General features: G+C 42.6%; 1 protein-coding gene across 1 annotated transcript in view; it reads left to right on the forward strand.

Annotated features, from left to right (window-relative positions):
- The window catches only part of LOC135363533 (uncharacterized), a 217,677-nt gene that overhangs the window by 52,267 nt on the left and 150,244 nt on the right, over window positions 1-15,166 (forward strand). The window contains exons 30-33 of the mRNA XM_064584015.1: window positions 1,188-1,349; window positions 2,860-2,969; window positions 3,500-3,689; window positions 5,351-5,462. Of these exons, the coding sequence (XP_064440085.1) occupies window positions 1,188-1,349; window positions 2,860-2,969; window positions 3,500-3,689; window positions 5,351-5,462 (574 nt within the window). The remainder of the gene's footprint in view (window positions 1-1,187; window positions 1,350-2,859; window positions 2,970-3,499; window positions 3,690-5,350; window positions 5,463-15,166) is intronic.

Here is a 15,166-nt window from a genome sequence, read left to right on the forward strand (position 1 = left end):
AAGACATTCTTCTCCATTCCACTTGTATCTTGTTTCCACAAAGACCCACCGAGGCCTGTTCAGATCAGTCAAAATGGACTCTGTGTATGTGAGTCTCTGAGAGTCCACCTCATCTTTACACTCTCCCTTCATTGCCTTCCTGCACTCACATGAGTCTCAAGTCTCCTTCAGCGGAGTCTACTCAGTCTAACAACTGCAAACATCTGACACGAGCATAGACTCATCCTCTGGCAAATAGGAATCTGTTAATCCTAACAGAGTATGTCAAATGAAAGCCACAGAGTTTGGCCTGTGTTATCTCAAACTGCTGTAGTGAATTGTCAGTGTGGACCTTCACTGAGTATTCGGTGTCTCTGCAAGCATTGTACGGGATGTAGGGAACATTCTGCTAGCTATGAAGAAATGTATCATCTTAGCTAGGATGTTACCTGCTAGCTACTACCCCAGGTCCTTGCATCACAGCAAATTTAGGGGCTAGCTAGGATTATCATCCTCTGCACTGCCAAACCGAATCAGAAAAACCTCAGTACAGGATGTATGTGCCCCAGTTCACACAATAGATAAAAAGAATAATAGACTTCAGATCCGTTGGATTCCCTGAGTCCACCCCTTATTAAGTTTCTACACAGCAGGGAGAGGACATGAAGATACAGCAAAAGACAATGAAAGACTCATGAGAAGGAAGGGTAATCAGAGAAGGAGAAGAGAGTTTCTGAGCCTGACTTTAAAAGAGGGAAGAAAATAGAACAAGTAGGAAAGGAGTATACAGTCACTTAAAGAGAAATAAACAAATGGGAAATGAGTATTTCCTAAATAGACTTCCATACTTGGGAAGGAGCATCTATGTAGGGAATAATGAGAAAGAAATGCTAAAGTAGGAAACAGATGGTGATTCCCCAAAATCCTTGAAGCGGAGAAGTTTGATTTAAAAGTGGAAACTCAATGGAAAGGAAAATCTGAATAAAAGAAGTGTTTAAAATGTTTCAGTGTATGACTGTAAAATGGATATTTGGGTCAAAATTATACAGAAAGACACTGAAAAAAAAAAAACAATCTAAATTGACTTTGGTCCTTCCCACTCTAAAACAGTGTACCATTACATTCCCGTGCTCTTTCAAAATGGAGGCAAGCTTGTGCTCTGCGTTTGTGGATATGAGATGCCATATACTTTTCTTTTCTTCCTACAGGATATGCTTTCCTTTATTAATCAAAAAGGGCCACTCACAGAAGGCGTCTTCCGCAAATCAGTCAATATAAAATCCTGCAGAGTCCTAAAGAAAAAACTAAATTCTGGGGTCAAACTGAACCCGTATAGCGAATCTGTTCATGTGGTCGCATCCGTCTTAAAGGTAGGGAAGGTTCTAGCATTATCCACATATGTGTAACTGAAGCTATGAATGGTGTCCTTCATCATGACTGCTCAAGAACCGTAATGGGCATAATAGATTAAGAACCTGACAAGCTGAAAAATGCTTGACAAAATCAATATTTAAGGAAGCTCCTTTAGGAGTTAAAAGCCCCATGTGTTAGAAATACTTTCTGTTTTCACTACACACCGCCCTCCCCACCTTCACTCCTGAAGACTCCATGCAAAATACTAATAATGAAATGACTACTAGTCATGACAATAAATTTCAAAATTTGCACCGATACGTACACACTGTTTACCCATGCAAACATCCTCACCACCCTCCTAATGAAGGCAAACTTTCCAAAAGAAATAGAACAGGGAAAGAATTTAATCCATCCACCTTGGCACTTATGAACAGCTCTGAACAACCCTATGTTAACGTAGTAATGACTACAGTCTTAGACTCTCAGTCACATTTGGTCTTCCCTTGTCCCCCGTTAATGTTCGAAGATGTGATGAATAGCAAAGTCCAGAAATGACTTCGGTAACCACTTCTACACTGGGGCCATAGTGATATCCAGTAGTAATATACATATAGGCATCAGGAGACAGGAGAAGAATGATGATACACGAGGTAGCAAGATGAGTGTTGCCCTCTGTAAGGTGCACACATGGAATCAATTTTCTAGCAAGACTTAGGAGGTTCTTTCCTGATTCCGTGTTATAAGGACCGACTAGGAAGAGGGTGAGCACTTGGGGGAGAGTGCTTAGACATTTCTAAAGTTTTCTCTTCCTGAAGTTGATGGATCTTGGTGGAGAATCAGACTCTGCAACCTTGGCCTTGATAATATCATGGCAAAATACCTGGACAATTGGCCTAAACTAGAAATGGATCTATCCTCAGGACCACAGTGAGTCTGCCATTAGACTCTCGACTTTTAGACAGTTAAGAAAAGGAAGAATGAAGCAATTTGAGAGTAGCTTTCTTCCAGGGAGCACACATACCCCGAGTGAGAAGACCTAGTTCTTTCCTAATATGTGTGCAAGAGCACACCTGTTTGTGTTTTGATTCTTTCAGCCCTTTTCTTGCTAGAATGAAGAGCTAGCACTGTGTCTAAAACAAGCAACATGGGTATGTGTATTTCTGTCCAAGAAGCTAATAGGATTTAGGATGGTCTATAGCCAGACCCTGTCAGTTTGTGGTACTTTGCAAAAAAAGCACACACAAAAAATAAGTTCCAGATGATAGAAGGGAGCTTTATCTTCATTTCCACCACAGCGTACGCTCTGCTTTTATGCCTCTAAGTTTTAGCGGGAGAAAATCCAAGCACCTGCTCCTGCGTGTGCAAGTCAATGGAGAGTCAGAGCCGAGCTCCGTGTGGGTCTCAGTTTGGGTATCTGTAAAGGAAGTGGGGGCTGAACTGATTTTTTTAACTACATATTTTCTCTGGAATATTTCCAATACATATTTTCTATAATATATACACATATTTTTTTATCTCCCTAAGGACTTTCTTGAAAATATCCCGGGAAGTATATTTTTATCTGATCTCTATGACGAATGGCTCGGTGTTATTGATGAAGGCAACAAAGAGGCGATGATAACTGCAGCCCAGAGGTAACGATCCAATAATTACTCTACTCTGGTCACATCTCCAAAATACAGCCAACATACTATCAGGAAAACATTGGCTTACGTTTTGCAGCTTTGCACACTATAATCATGACCAACGCCAAAGAGTTTCAATTCTTCACGCCCATGGGGGCCAGCTTCACAATAGAAGCACACTTTAGGGCTATGATTGTTCTTCTCCTGATCTTATTAGTGTGGAGTCCTTGGCCGTTTTACACCTTCTGGATCCTTGAAACTGGTAGACAAAATTCCCTGGTCCAAGACAGATCAAGAGCAACAACTGCCAGGGCTATGACCTTAAAAGTCTGTCAGATATTTAACTAACCAGAGAAGTGTTTATCTGGCTCAGGAACTGAATTCAGTGCACCAATTTTGTCTACATTCATGCCTGGAACTCTGCTACAGCGGGTTGTGTGCTAGATATACAAGGATGTATCCTGTTCCCTGTCTCTGTTTTTCCAACCTCCTAAGTGGAATCACTTGCCTAACTTAAAAGTGTGTTTTTCTGACCTTAGGCTTTTAGCCCAGCTGCCAAGAGCAAATGTTGTTCTCTTGCGATACCTTTTTGGAGTGCTATACAACATTGAGCAACATTCCTCATCCAATCAGATGAAAGCTTATAATTTATCCGTTTGTATAGCCCCAAGTGTTCTTTACCCACCTGATTCCGACAGCTTGGAATTGGAAGACAACTTGATAAAAAAGGTAATGAGAGCTCTCATTTTTGTCCCCGGGGGGTAGAATCCCTACTTTGACCCGGACATGTGCAGTAGTAACTCTGACAGATGGAACTTTGTGAACTGCACGTTTTCATTAGGCCCCTGTGGAGTGGCAGAGTTCTTTATCCTACTCTGGTGGGGTCTGGGAAGGGGTGTTGTTAAACGGAAAACTCAGAGCGGTCGAGTCACTTCTTCCCGCTCCAGGAGACTAAACCTAGACTGACTAAACAAGAGAGAGAAGAGTCATGTGATACGATAGAAAAGAACCTGGGCTTTGGAGCTTCACCAGTCAAGGTTTAACTCTCAGCCTAATCCCTGAGGGACTCATATCTTTGGGCAAAGCCATGGTTTCCTCACTACACAATGGCGACAACAGGCAGCTCCTCTGGTCATCACTGGCACATCCTAAGGTGGCTTGGGCAATATGAGCACCCATGTCTCCAAACACATTGGCCGTCCTCTGCCAATTGTGGCTCATCTAGAAAAGTACTCGGCTACTATTTCACTTCTGCTACATCATACGGAAAGTAGCAAGAGATTCCAGAATATCCTAATAAGATGACAGGTCTTCCCCAAGCTCACACAGAGAGAGCCAGTATGAAGCAAAGCCATGCGTGAGAAGGGACTGAAGTTAGACAGACAGATACGTTTTCTCTCCAGCTCTGTGGGTTTTCCCTCACAACCCCACCAAAATCTCTGCTTCCCAACTTTAAGATACTTCCTCATTTAAGAAATGATTTTCTTAAGTTTTTGTTCATACTTTATTAAGTTTCATAAGATGGTATACATCAGTTACAACTCAATAAAACTGGAAACAAAATTTAAAAACAAAAAATAAGTAAACTTTAATAAGGTAGGCTACTTTGAATATTATCCTAGTTTTATTTATTTTTTGATACGTATTTTTTGAGAAAGGGAAAGAGAGAGCGTGAGCGCGGCAGGGGCAGAAGAAGAGGGAGAGGGAGAGGGAGAGGGAGAGGGAGAGGGAGAAGCCCAAGCCGATTCCCCGCTGAGCACGGAGCCCAAAGTTGGCTCCATGTGGGGCTGGATCTCACCACCATGACATCGTGATCTGCGCCGAAACCAAGAGTCAGACGCCCAACTGTGGAGCCCCGAAATTTATCCTAGGCTTAAAGACGTAACCGCTGATCCCAAACTGTTAGCTCTTAAACTACGCCACGCATTATAACTTTAGCCCACGGATGAGCAGTATTTTAAAATGTGTACCCAAAGTACACGGGAAAGTATCACTCTTTCTAAGTTATTTCTGAGAGAATTCTGGTTTCTATGTGTTTTTGGGTTTTTTTGGGTTTTTTTTAAGCTTTTATTTACTTGACCTAGAGAGACACAGCGAGAGAGAAAACACAAGCAGGGGGAGTGGGAGAGGGAGAAGCAGGCTTCCCACTGTGCAGGGAGCCCGATGTATGGCTGATCCCAGCACCCTGGAATTACGACCTGAGCCGAGTGCAGATGCTTAACCGACTGAGCCACCCAGGCGCCCCTGGTTTCTACATATTTTTATCAACTCTGAATTTTTCTGAGAAGTCCTTCCCATTTTTTCTTAGATCCAAGGTCTGTATACAAAATATGATTTATAACTATGCCCTATGGAAAAGAGCACCCCATTCCTGTCTTTTTGTGTTACAGATTTGTCTTGTACAATTTCTCATTGAAAATTGCCTCAGGATATTTGGAGAAGACATCACTTCCCTCTTGGGTGAGAACTCAATGAGTCATGGCAACAGCGAGAAGGCCGCAGGTACCGGGAGCAATTTAATTGGCTGTAGTGAGGAGCAGACAGCAAGGTTGCTAGGGGTCATGGGAGATGCTTAGACAGCGCTGTTCTGGAGCCCAGAGCATCGCCAGGGCAAGGATTTCCATGTGCTCCTTCTTCCGAAGGCTGGCTCACAGGTCAAGGGAGGTTCCACACTGTTGTGAGACCAAAGAAAGAATAAGATGATGTCTCTGACTTCAAGAAGTTTCTAGTGTAGATCATAAGGGCATTAGGACTCATCATGGTATTCTACAGTGTTTGGGAATTTTTTCTAACAAAATTCCAAATGGGTATAACATCATACATATATATGTAGTTATATATATAATATATATAATTAGATACTTATACTATATAAATATATAATCATAATATATATATTTATGTATACAAAATGTGCTCGGGTTGAAGCCAGAGCAAGGGGCCTTTCTTCCACTCCCTCCTCTTTTGGCTCAGGGGCTCTTGCGGCACCACAGGATTCCAGTGCCCTTTGAAACGGGTTCAAAAGAACTGGCATCATTGAGAAAAAAGGACTTGACTTGATGTCAAACTACCTCTCCAGAGTGTAAATTCCTCTGCCCCAATTTACCAGCTATATTATCTTTGGCCAGTTATTCCAGCTCAGCATCAGTTTATTCATCTCTAAAATGTGGATAAAAATGATGTCTCAATCTTAGAATTGTGGTAAAGACTAAATAAGATGATGGATGTAATCCAAAAAAAGCCATTAATAGGACTAGGAGAAGTGCTCCTGAGACCAGAGTTAGTATGATTTGAGCCTAGCTAATCACAGCTACCTGGCAGCAGTCCACCTTAGAAGGTAGACTTTCGATTCAGAAGCTGGAGACACGTATCATCAATCCCTCCATATTTCTGACATCTCCTGGCTTTATGATGCTTACCACATTGCTTTGAGGAAATCTTTAGGAAAATACAAGTCATCAGGAATTAAGATGAGTCTGGGACACATGAGTGGCTCAGTCGTGAAGCGTCCGGCTTCAGCTCAGGTCATGATGCCGGGGTCCTGGGATCAAGCCTCGCATCGGGCTCCCTGCTCCGAGGGAAGCCTGCTTCTCCCTCTCCCCCTCCCCCTGCTAGTGTTCCCTCTCTCGCTGTCTCTCTCTCTCTGTCAAAATATAAATAAAATTTGTAAAAAAAAAAAAAAAAAAGGAAAAAGAAGGTTCAGCGTATTAAACAACAACTACTACTACTATCCTCACTTCTTCCTTAGATTACGGGCAGAAGACTGTGACACGCCATTATTTCAGAGCCAGGGCCTTTTGGTGGGGCTCCAGAACTTACCAGCACAACCAGTGCACAGCCCCACCTTCCGCAAAGCCAGGACAGCTCTTTGGAGTTTCCCTCATGGATATGTGTGATAAAGACAAGCTGCCCTTTCCAATTCTGGTAGGTCATCTCCTTTTGGTCTTCTATAGCCCTCCTGAGGAGGGGAAACTCTGAGAGGCCACGTGTCCTCATCCAAATCTATCCCCAAATGGAGAAGTCATTAGACAGCCCCTGGCTTTGGCTGAGAAGCTCTGTTACTGTTATTTCAACGAACAGATTCTGACTTAGGTCCAGCAGAGTCATGAGGCAAATACAAAAGGAAAAGACATTCTTGTCCATTCCACTTGTATCTTGTTTCCACAAAGACCCACCGAGGCCTGTTCAGATCAGTCAAAATGGACTCTGTGTATGTGAGTCTCTGAGAGTCCACCTCATCTTTACACTCTCCCTTCATTGCCTTCCTGCACTCACATGAGTCTCAAGTCTCCTTCAGCGGAGCCTACTCAGTCCAACAACTGCAAACATCTGACACGAGCATAGACTCATCCTCTGGTAAATAGGAATCTGTTAATCCTAACAGAGTATGTCAAATGAAAGCCACAGAGTTTGGCCTGTGTTATCTCAAACTGCTGTAGTGAATTGTCAGTGTGGACCTTCACTGAGTATTCTGTGTCTCTGCAAGCATTGTACGGGATGTAGGGAACATTCTGCTAGCTATGAAGAAAAGTAGCATCTTAGCTAGCATGTTACCTGCTAGCTACTACCCCAGGTCCTTGCATCACAGCAAATTTAGGGGCTAGCTAGGATTATCATCCTCCGCACTGCCTAACCGAATCAGAAAAGCCTCAGTACAGGATGTATGTGCCCCAGTTCACACAATAGATAAATAGCATAATAGACTTCAGATCCGTTGGATTCCCTGAGTCCAGCCCTTATTAAGTTTCTACACAGCAGGGAGAGGACATGAAGATACAGCAAAAGACAATGAAAGACTCATGAGAAGGGAGGGTAATCAGAGAAGGAGAAGAGAGTTCCTGAGCCTGACTTTAAAAGAGGGAAGGAAATAGAACAAGTAGGAAAGGAGTATACAGTCACTTAAAGAGAAATAAACAAATGGGAAATGAGTATTTCCTAAATAGACTTCCATTCTTGGGAAGGAGCATCTATGTAGGGAATAATGAGACAGAAATGCTAAAGTAGGAAACAGATGGTGATTCCCCAAAATCCTTGAAGCGGAGAAGTTTGATTTAAAAGTGGAAACTCAATGGAAAGGAAAATCTGAATAAAAGAAGTGTTTAAAATGTTTCAGTGTATGACTGTAAAATGGATATTTGGGTCGAAATTATATAGAAAGACACTGAAAAAAAAAAAAACAATCTAAATTGACTTTGGTCCTTCCCACTCTAAAACAGTGTACCATTACATTCCCGTGCTCTTTCAAAATGGAGGCAAGCTTGTGCTCTGCTTTTGTGGATATGAGATGCCATATACTTTTCTTTTCTTCCTACAGGATATGCTTTCCTTTATTAATCAAAAAGGGCCACTCACAGAAGGCGTCTTCAGCAAATCAGTCAATATAAAATCCTGCAGAGTCCTAAAGAAAAAACTAAATTCTGGGGTCAAACTGAACCCGTACAGCGAATCTGTTCATGTGGTCGCATCCGTCTTAAAGGTAGGGAAGATTCTAGCATTATCCACATATGTGTAACTGAAGCTATGAATGGTGTCCTTCATCATGACTGCTCAAGTACCGTAATGGGCATAATAGATTAAGAACCTGACAAGCTGAAAAATGCTTGACAAAATCAAAATTTAAGGAAGCTCCTTTAGGAGTTAAAAGCCCCATGTGTTAGAAATACTTTCTGTTTTCACTACACACCGCCCTCCCCACCTTCACTCCTGAAGACTCCATGCAAAATACTAATAATGAAATGACTACTAGTCATGACAATAAATTTCAAAATTTGCACCGATACGTACACACTGTTTACCCATGCAAACATCCTCACCACCCTCCTAATGAAGGCAAACTTTCCAAAAGAAATAGAACAGGGAAAGAATTTAATCCATCCACCTTGGCACTTATGAACAGCTCTGAACAACCCTATGTTAACGTAGTAATGACTACAGTCTTAGACTCTCAGTCACATTTGGTCTTCCCTTGTCCCCCGTTAATGTTCGAAGATGTGATGAATAGCAAAGTCCAGAAATGACTTCGGTAACCACTCCTACACTGGGGCCATAGTGATATCCAGTAGTAATATACATATAGGCCTCAGGAGACAGGAGAAGAATGATGATACACGAGGTAGCAAGATGAGTGTTGCCCTCTGTAAGGTGCACACATGGAATCGATTTTCTAGCAAGATTTAGGAGGTTCTTTCCTGATTCCGTGTTATAAGCACCGACTAGGAAGAGGGTGAGCACTTGGGGGAGAGTGCTTAGACATTTCTAAAGTTTTCTCTTCCTGAAGTTGACGGATCTTGGTGGAGAATCAGACTCTGCAACCTTGGCCTTGATAATATCATGGCAAACTAACTGGACAATTGGCCTAAACTAGAAATGGAACTATCCTCAGGACCACAGTGAGTCTGCCATTAGACTCTCGACTATTAGACAGTTAAGAAAAGGAAGAATGAAGCAATTTGAGAGTAGCTTTCTTCCAGGGAGCACACATACCCCGAGTGAGAAGACCTAGTTCTTTCCTAATATGTGTGCAAGAGCACACCTGTTTGTGTTTTGATTGTTTCAGGCCTTTTCTTGCTAGAATGAAGAGCTACCACTGTGTCTAAAACAAGCAACATGGTATGTGTATTTCTGTCCAAGAAGCTAATAGGATTTACGATGGTCTATATATAGCCAGATCCTGTCAGTTTGTGGTACTTTGCAAAAAAAGCACACACAAAAAATAAGTTCCAGATGATAGAAGGGAGCTTTATCTTCATTTCCACCACAGCCTACGCTCTGCTTTTATGCCTCTAAGTTTTAGCGGGAGAAAATCCAAGCACCTGCTCCTGCGTGTGCAAGTCAATGGAGAGTCAGAGCCGAGCTCCGTGTGGGTCGCAGTTTGGGTATCTGTGAAGGAAGTGGGGGCTGAACTGAATTTTTTAACTACATATTTTCTCTGGAATATTTCCAATACATATTTTCTATAATATATACACATATTTTTTTATCTCCCTAAGGACTTTCTTGAAAATATCCCGGGAAGTATATTTTTATCTGATCTCTATGACGAATGGCTCGGTGTTATTGATGAAGGCAACAAAGAGGCGATGATAACTGCAGCCCAGAGGTAACGATGCACTAATTACTCTACTCTGGTCACATCTCCAAAATACACCCAACATACTATCAGGAAAACATTGGCTTACGTTTTGCAGCTTTGCACACTATAATCATGACCAACGCCAAAGAGTTTCAATTCTTCACACCCATGGGGGCCAGCTTCAGAATAGAGGCACGCTTTAGGGCTATGATTGTTCTTCTCCTGATCTTATTAGTGTGGAGTCCTTGGCCGTTTTACACCTTCTGGATCCTTGAAACTGGTAGACAAAATTCCCTGGTCCAAGACAGATCAAGAGCAACAGCTGCCAGGGCTATGACCTTAAAAGTCTGTCAGACATTTAACTAACCAGAGAAGTGTTTATCTGGCTCAGGAACTGAATTCAGTGCACCAGTTTTGTCTACATTCATGCCTGGAACTCTGCTACAGCGGGTTGTGTGCTAGATATACAAGGATATATCCTGTTCCCTGTCTCTGTTTTTCCAACCTCCTAAGTGGAATCACTTGCCTAATTTAAAAGTGTGTTTTTCTGACCTTAGGCTTTTAGCCCAGCTGCCAAGAGCAAATGTTGTTCTCTTGCGATACCTTTTTGGAGTGCTATACAACATTGAGCAACATTCCTCATCCAATCAGATGAAAGCTTATAATTTATCCGTTTGTATAGCCCCAAGCGTTCTTTACCCACCTTATTCCGGCAGCTTGGAATTGGAAGACAACTTGATAAAAAAGGTAATGAGAGCTCTCATTTTTGTCCCCCAGGGGGTAGAATCCCTACTTTGACCCGGACATGTGCAGTAGTAACTCTGACAGATGGAACTTTGTGAAGTGCACATTTTCATTAGGCCCCTGTGGAGTGGCAGAGTTCTTTATCCTACTCTGGTGGGGTCTGGGAAGGGGTGTTGTTAAACGGAAAACTGAGCGGTCGAGTCACTTCTTCCCGCTCCAGGAGACTAAACCTATACTGACTAAATGAGAGAGAGAAGAGTCATGTGATATGCTACAAAAGAACCTGGGCTTTGGAGCTTCACCAGTCAAGGTTTAACTCTCAGCCTAAACCCTGAGGGACTCATATCTTTGGGCAAAGCCATGATTTCCTCACTACACAATGGCGACAACAGGCAGCTCCTCTGGTCATCACTGGCACATCTTAGGTGGCTTGGGCAGTATGAGCACCCATGCCTCCAAACACATTGGCCTTCCTCTGCCAATTGTGGCTCATCTGGAAAAGTACTCGGCTACTATTACACTTCTGCTACAGCATACGGAAACTAGCAAGAGATTCCAGAATATCCTAATAAGATGACAGGTCTTCCCCAAGCTCACACAGAGAGAGCCAGTATGAGGCAAAGCCATGCGTGACAAGGGACTGAAGTTAGACAGACAGATACGTTTTCTCTCCAGCTCTGTGGGTTTTCCCTCACAACCCCACCAAAATCTCTGCTTCCCAACTTTAAGATACTTCCTCATTTAAGAAATGGTTTTCTTAGGTTTTGTTCATACTTTATTAAGTTTCATAAGATGGTATACATCAGTTACAACTCAATAAAACTGGAAATAAAATTTAAAAACAAAAATAAGTAAACTTTAATAAGGTAGGCTACTTTGAATATTATCCTCGTCTTATTTATTTTTTGATATGTATTTATTTGAGAAAGGGAAAGAGAGAGCGTGAGCGGGGCAGGGGCAGAAGAAGAGGGAGAGGGAGAGGGAGAAGCCCAAGGCGATTCCCCGCTGAACACGGAGCCCAATGTTAGCTCCATGTGGGGTTGGATCTCACTACCATGACATCGTGATCTGCGCCGAAACCAGGAGTCAGACGCCCAACTGTGGAGCCCCGAAATTTATCCTAGGCTTAAAGACGTAACCACTGATCCCAAAATGTTAGCTCTTAAACTACGCCATGCATTATAACTTTAGCCCACGGATGAGCAGTATTTTAAAATGTGTACCCAAAGTACACGGGAAAGTATCACTCTAAGTTATTTCTGAGAGAACTCTGGTTTCTATGTGTTTCTGTTTTTTTTTTTTTTTTTAAGCTTTTATTTATTTACTTGACTGAGAGAGACACAGCGAGAGAGGGACCACAAGCAGGGGGAGTGGGAGAGGGAGAAGCAGGCTTCCCGCTGAGCTGGGAGCCCGATGTAGGGCTGATCCCAGCACCCTGGGATTATGACCTGAGCCGAACGCAGACGCTTAACCGACTGACCCTCCCAGGCGCCCCTGGTTTCTACATATTTTTATCAACTCTGAATTTTTCTGAGAAGTCCTTCACATTTTTTCTTAGATCCATGGTTTGTATACAAAATCTGATTTATAACTATACCCTATGGAAAAGAGCACCCCATTCCTGTCTTTTTGTGTTACAGATTTGTCTTGTACAATTTCTCATTGAAAATTGCCTCAGGATATTTGGAGAAGACATCACTTCCCTCTTGGGCGAGAACTCAATGAGTCTTGGTAACAGCGAGAAGGCTGCAGGTACCGGGAGTAATTTAATTGGCTTTAGTGAGAAACAGACAGCAAGGTTGCCAGGGGTCATGGGAGATGCTTAGACAGAGCTGTTCTGGAGCCCAGAGCATCGCCAGGGCAAGGATTTCCATGGGCTCCTTCTCCCGAAGGCTGGCTCACAGGTCAAGGGAGGTTCCACACTGTTGTGAGACCAAAGAAAGGATAAGATGCGGTCTCTGACTTCAAGAATTTTCTAGTGTAGATCATAAGGGCATTAGGACTCATCATGGTATGCTACAGTGTTTGGGAATTTTTTCTGACAAAATTCTAAATCGGTGCTCTCTCTCTCTCTCTATATATATATAACATCATGCATATGTATGTAGTTATATATATATAATATATAATTAGATACTTACACTATATAAATATATAATCATAATATATATATTTATGTATATAAGATGGGCTCTGGTTGAAGCCAGAGCAAGGGGCCTTTCTTCCCCTCCCTCCTCTTTTGGCTCAGGGGCTCTTGAGGCACCACAGGATTCCAGTGCCCTTTGAAACGGGTTGAAAAGAACTGGCATCATTGAGAAAAAAGGACTTGACTTGATGTCAAACAACCTCTCCAGAGTGTAAATTCCTGTGCCCCCAATTTACCAGCTATATTATCTTTGGCCAGTTATTCCAGCTCAGCATCAGTTTATTCATCTCTAAAATGTGGATAAAAATAATGTCTAAATCTTAGAATTGTGGTAAAGACTAAATAAGATGATGGATGGAATCCAAAAAAAAAGCCTTTAATGGGACTAGGAGAAGTGCCCCTGAGACTAGAGCTAGTATGATTTGAGCCTAGCTAATCACAGCAACCTGGCAGCAGTCCACCTTGGAAGGTAGACTTTCGATTCAGAACCTGGAGACACGTATCATCAATCCCTCCATATTTCTGACATTTCTTGGTTTTATGATGCTTACCACATTGCTTTGAGGAAATCTTTAGAAAATACAAGTCATCAGGAATTAAGATGAGTCTGTGGCGCCTGGGTGGCTCAGTCATTAAGCGTCTGCCTTCAGCTCAGGTCATGATCCTGGGGTCCTGGGATCGAGCCCCGTATCGGGCTCCCTGCTCCAAGGGAAACCTGCTTCTCCCTCTCCCCCTCCCCCTGCTTGTGTTCCCTCTCTCGCTGTCTCTCTCCCTCTGTCAAAATATAAATAAAATTTGTAAAAAAAAAAAAAAAAAAAAGGGAAAAGAAGGTTCAGCGTATTAAACAACAACTACTACTACTAATCTCACTTCTTCCTTAGATTACAGGCAGAAGACTGTGATACGCCGTTCTTTCAGAGCCAGGGCCTTTTGTCGGGGTTGCCGCACTTGCCAGCAGAACCAGTGCACAGCCCCACCTTCCGCAAAGCCAGGACAGCTCTTTGGAGTTTCCCTCATGGATATGTGTTATAAAGACAAGCTGCCCTTCCCAATTCTCGTAGGTCATCTCCTTTTGGTCTTCTATAGCCCTCCTGAGGAGGGGAAACTCTGAGAGGCCACGTGTCCTCATCCAAATCTATCCCCAAATGGAGAAATCACTAGACAGCCCCTGGCTTTGGCTGAGAAGCTCTGTTAGTGTTATTTCAAGGAACAGAATCTGACTTATGTCCAGCAGAGTCATGAGGCAAATACAACAGGAAAAGTCATTCTGCATTCCACTTGTATCTTGTTTCCACAAAGACCCACCGAGGCCTGTTCAGAACAGTCAAAATGGACTCTGTGTATGTGAGTCTCTCAAGGTCAACCTCATCTTCACACTGTCCCTTCATTGCCTTCCTGCACTCACATGAGTCTCAAGTCTCCTTCAGCGGAGTCTACTCTGTCTAACAACTGCAAACATCTGACACGAGCATAGAGTCATCCTCTGGCAAATAGGAATCTGTTAATCCTAACAGAATATGTCAAACGAAAGCCACAGAGTTTGGCCTATGTTATCTGAAACTGCTGTAGTGAATTGTCAGTGTGGACATTCACTGAGTATTCGGTGTCTCTGCAAGCACTGCATGGGATGTGGGGAACGTTCTGCTAGCTATGAAGAAATGAATCATATTAGCTAGCATGTTACCTGCTAGCTACTACCCCAGGTCCTTGCATCACAGCAAATTTAGGGGCTAGCTAATTTTATCATCCTCCGCACTGCCTAACCGAATCAGAAAAGCCTCAGTACAGGATGTATGTGCCCCAGCTCCCACAATAGATAAGTAGCATAATAGACTTCAGATCCATTTTATTCTCTGAGTCCAGCCCTTATTAAGATTCTACACAGCAGAGAGAGGACATGAAGATAGAGCAAAAGGCAATGAAAGACTCATGAGAAGGAAGGGTAATCAGAGAAGGAGAAGAGAGTTTCTGAGCCTGACTTTAAAAGAGGGAAGGAAATAGAACAAGTAGGAATGGAGTATACAGTCACTTAAAGAGAAATAAACAAATGGGAAATGAGTATTTCCTAAATAGACTTCCATACTTGGGATAGAGCATCTATGTAGGGAATAATGAGAAAGAAATTCTAAAGTAGGAAACAGATGGTGATTCCCCAAAGGCCTTAAAGCAGAGAAGTTTGATTTAAAAGTGTAAACACAATGGAAAGGAAAATCTGAATAAAAGAAGTGTTTAAAATGTTTCAGT

This window comes from Mirounga angustirostris, unplaced genomic scaffold (assembly GCF_029215605.1).
Source record: "Mirounga angustirostris isolate CCGP_5_RB_7025 unplaced genomic scaffold, mMirAng1.0.hap1 SCAF_2, whole genome shotgun sequence".
In the NCBI taxonomy this organism is placed as follows: domain Eukaryota; kingdom Metazoa; phylum Chordata; class Mammalia; order Carnivora; family Phocidae; genus Mirounga; species Mirounga angustirostris.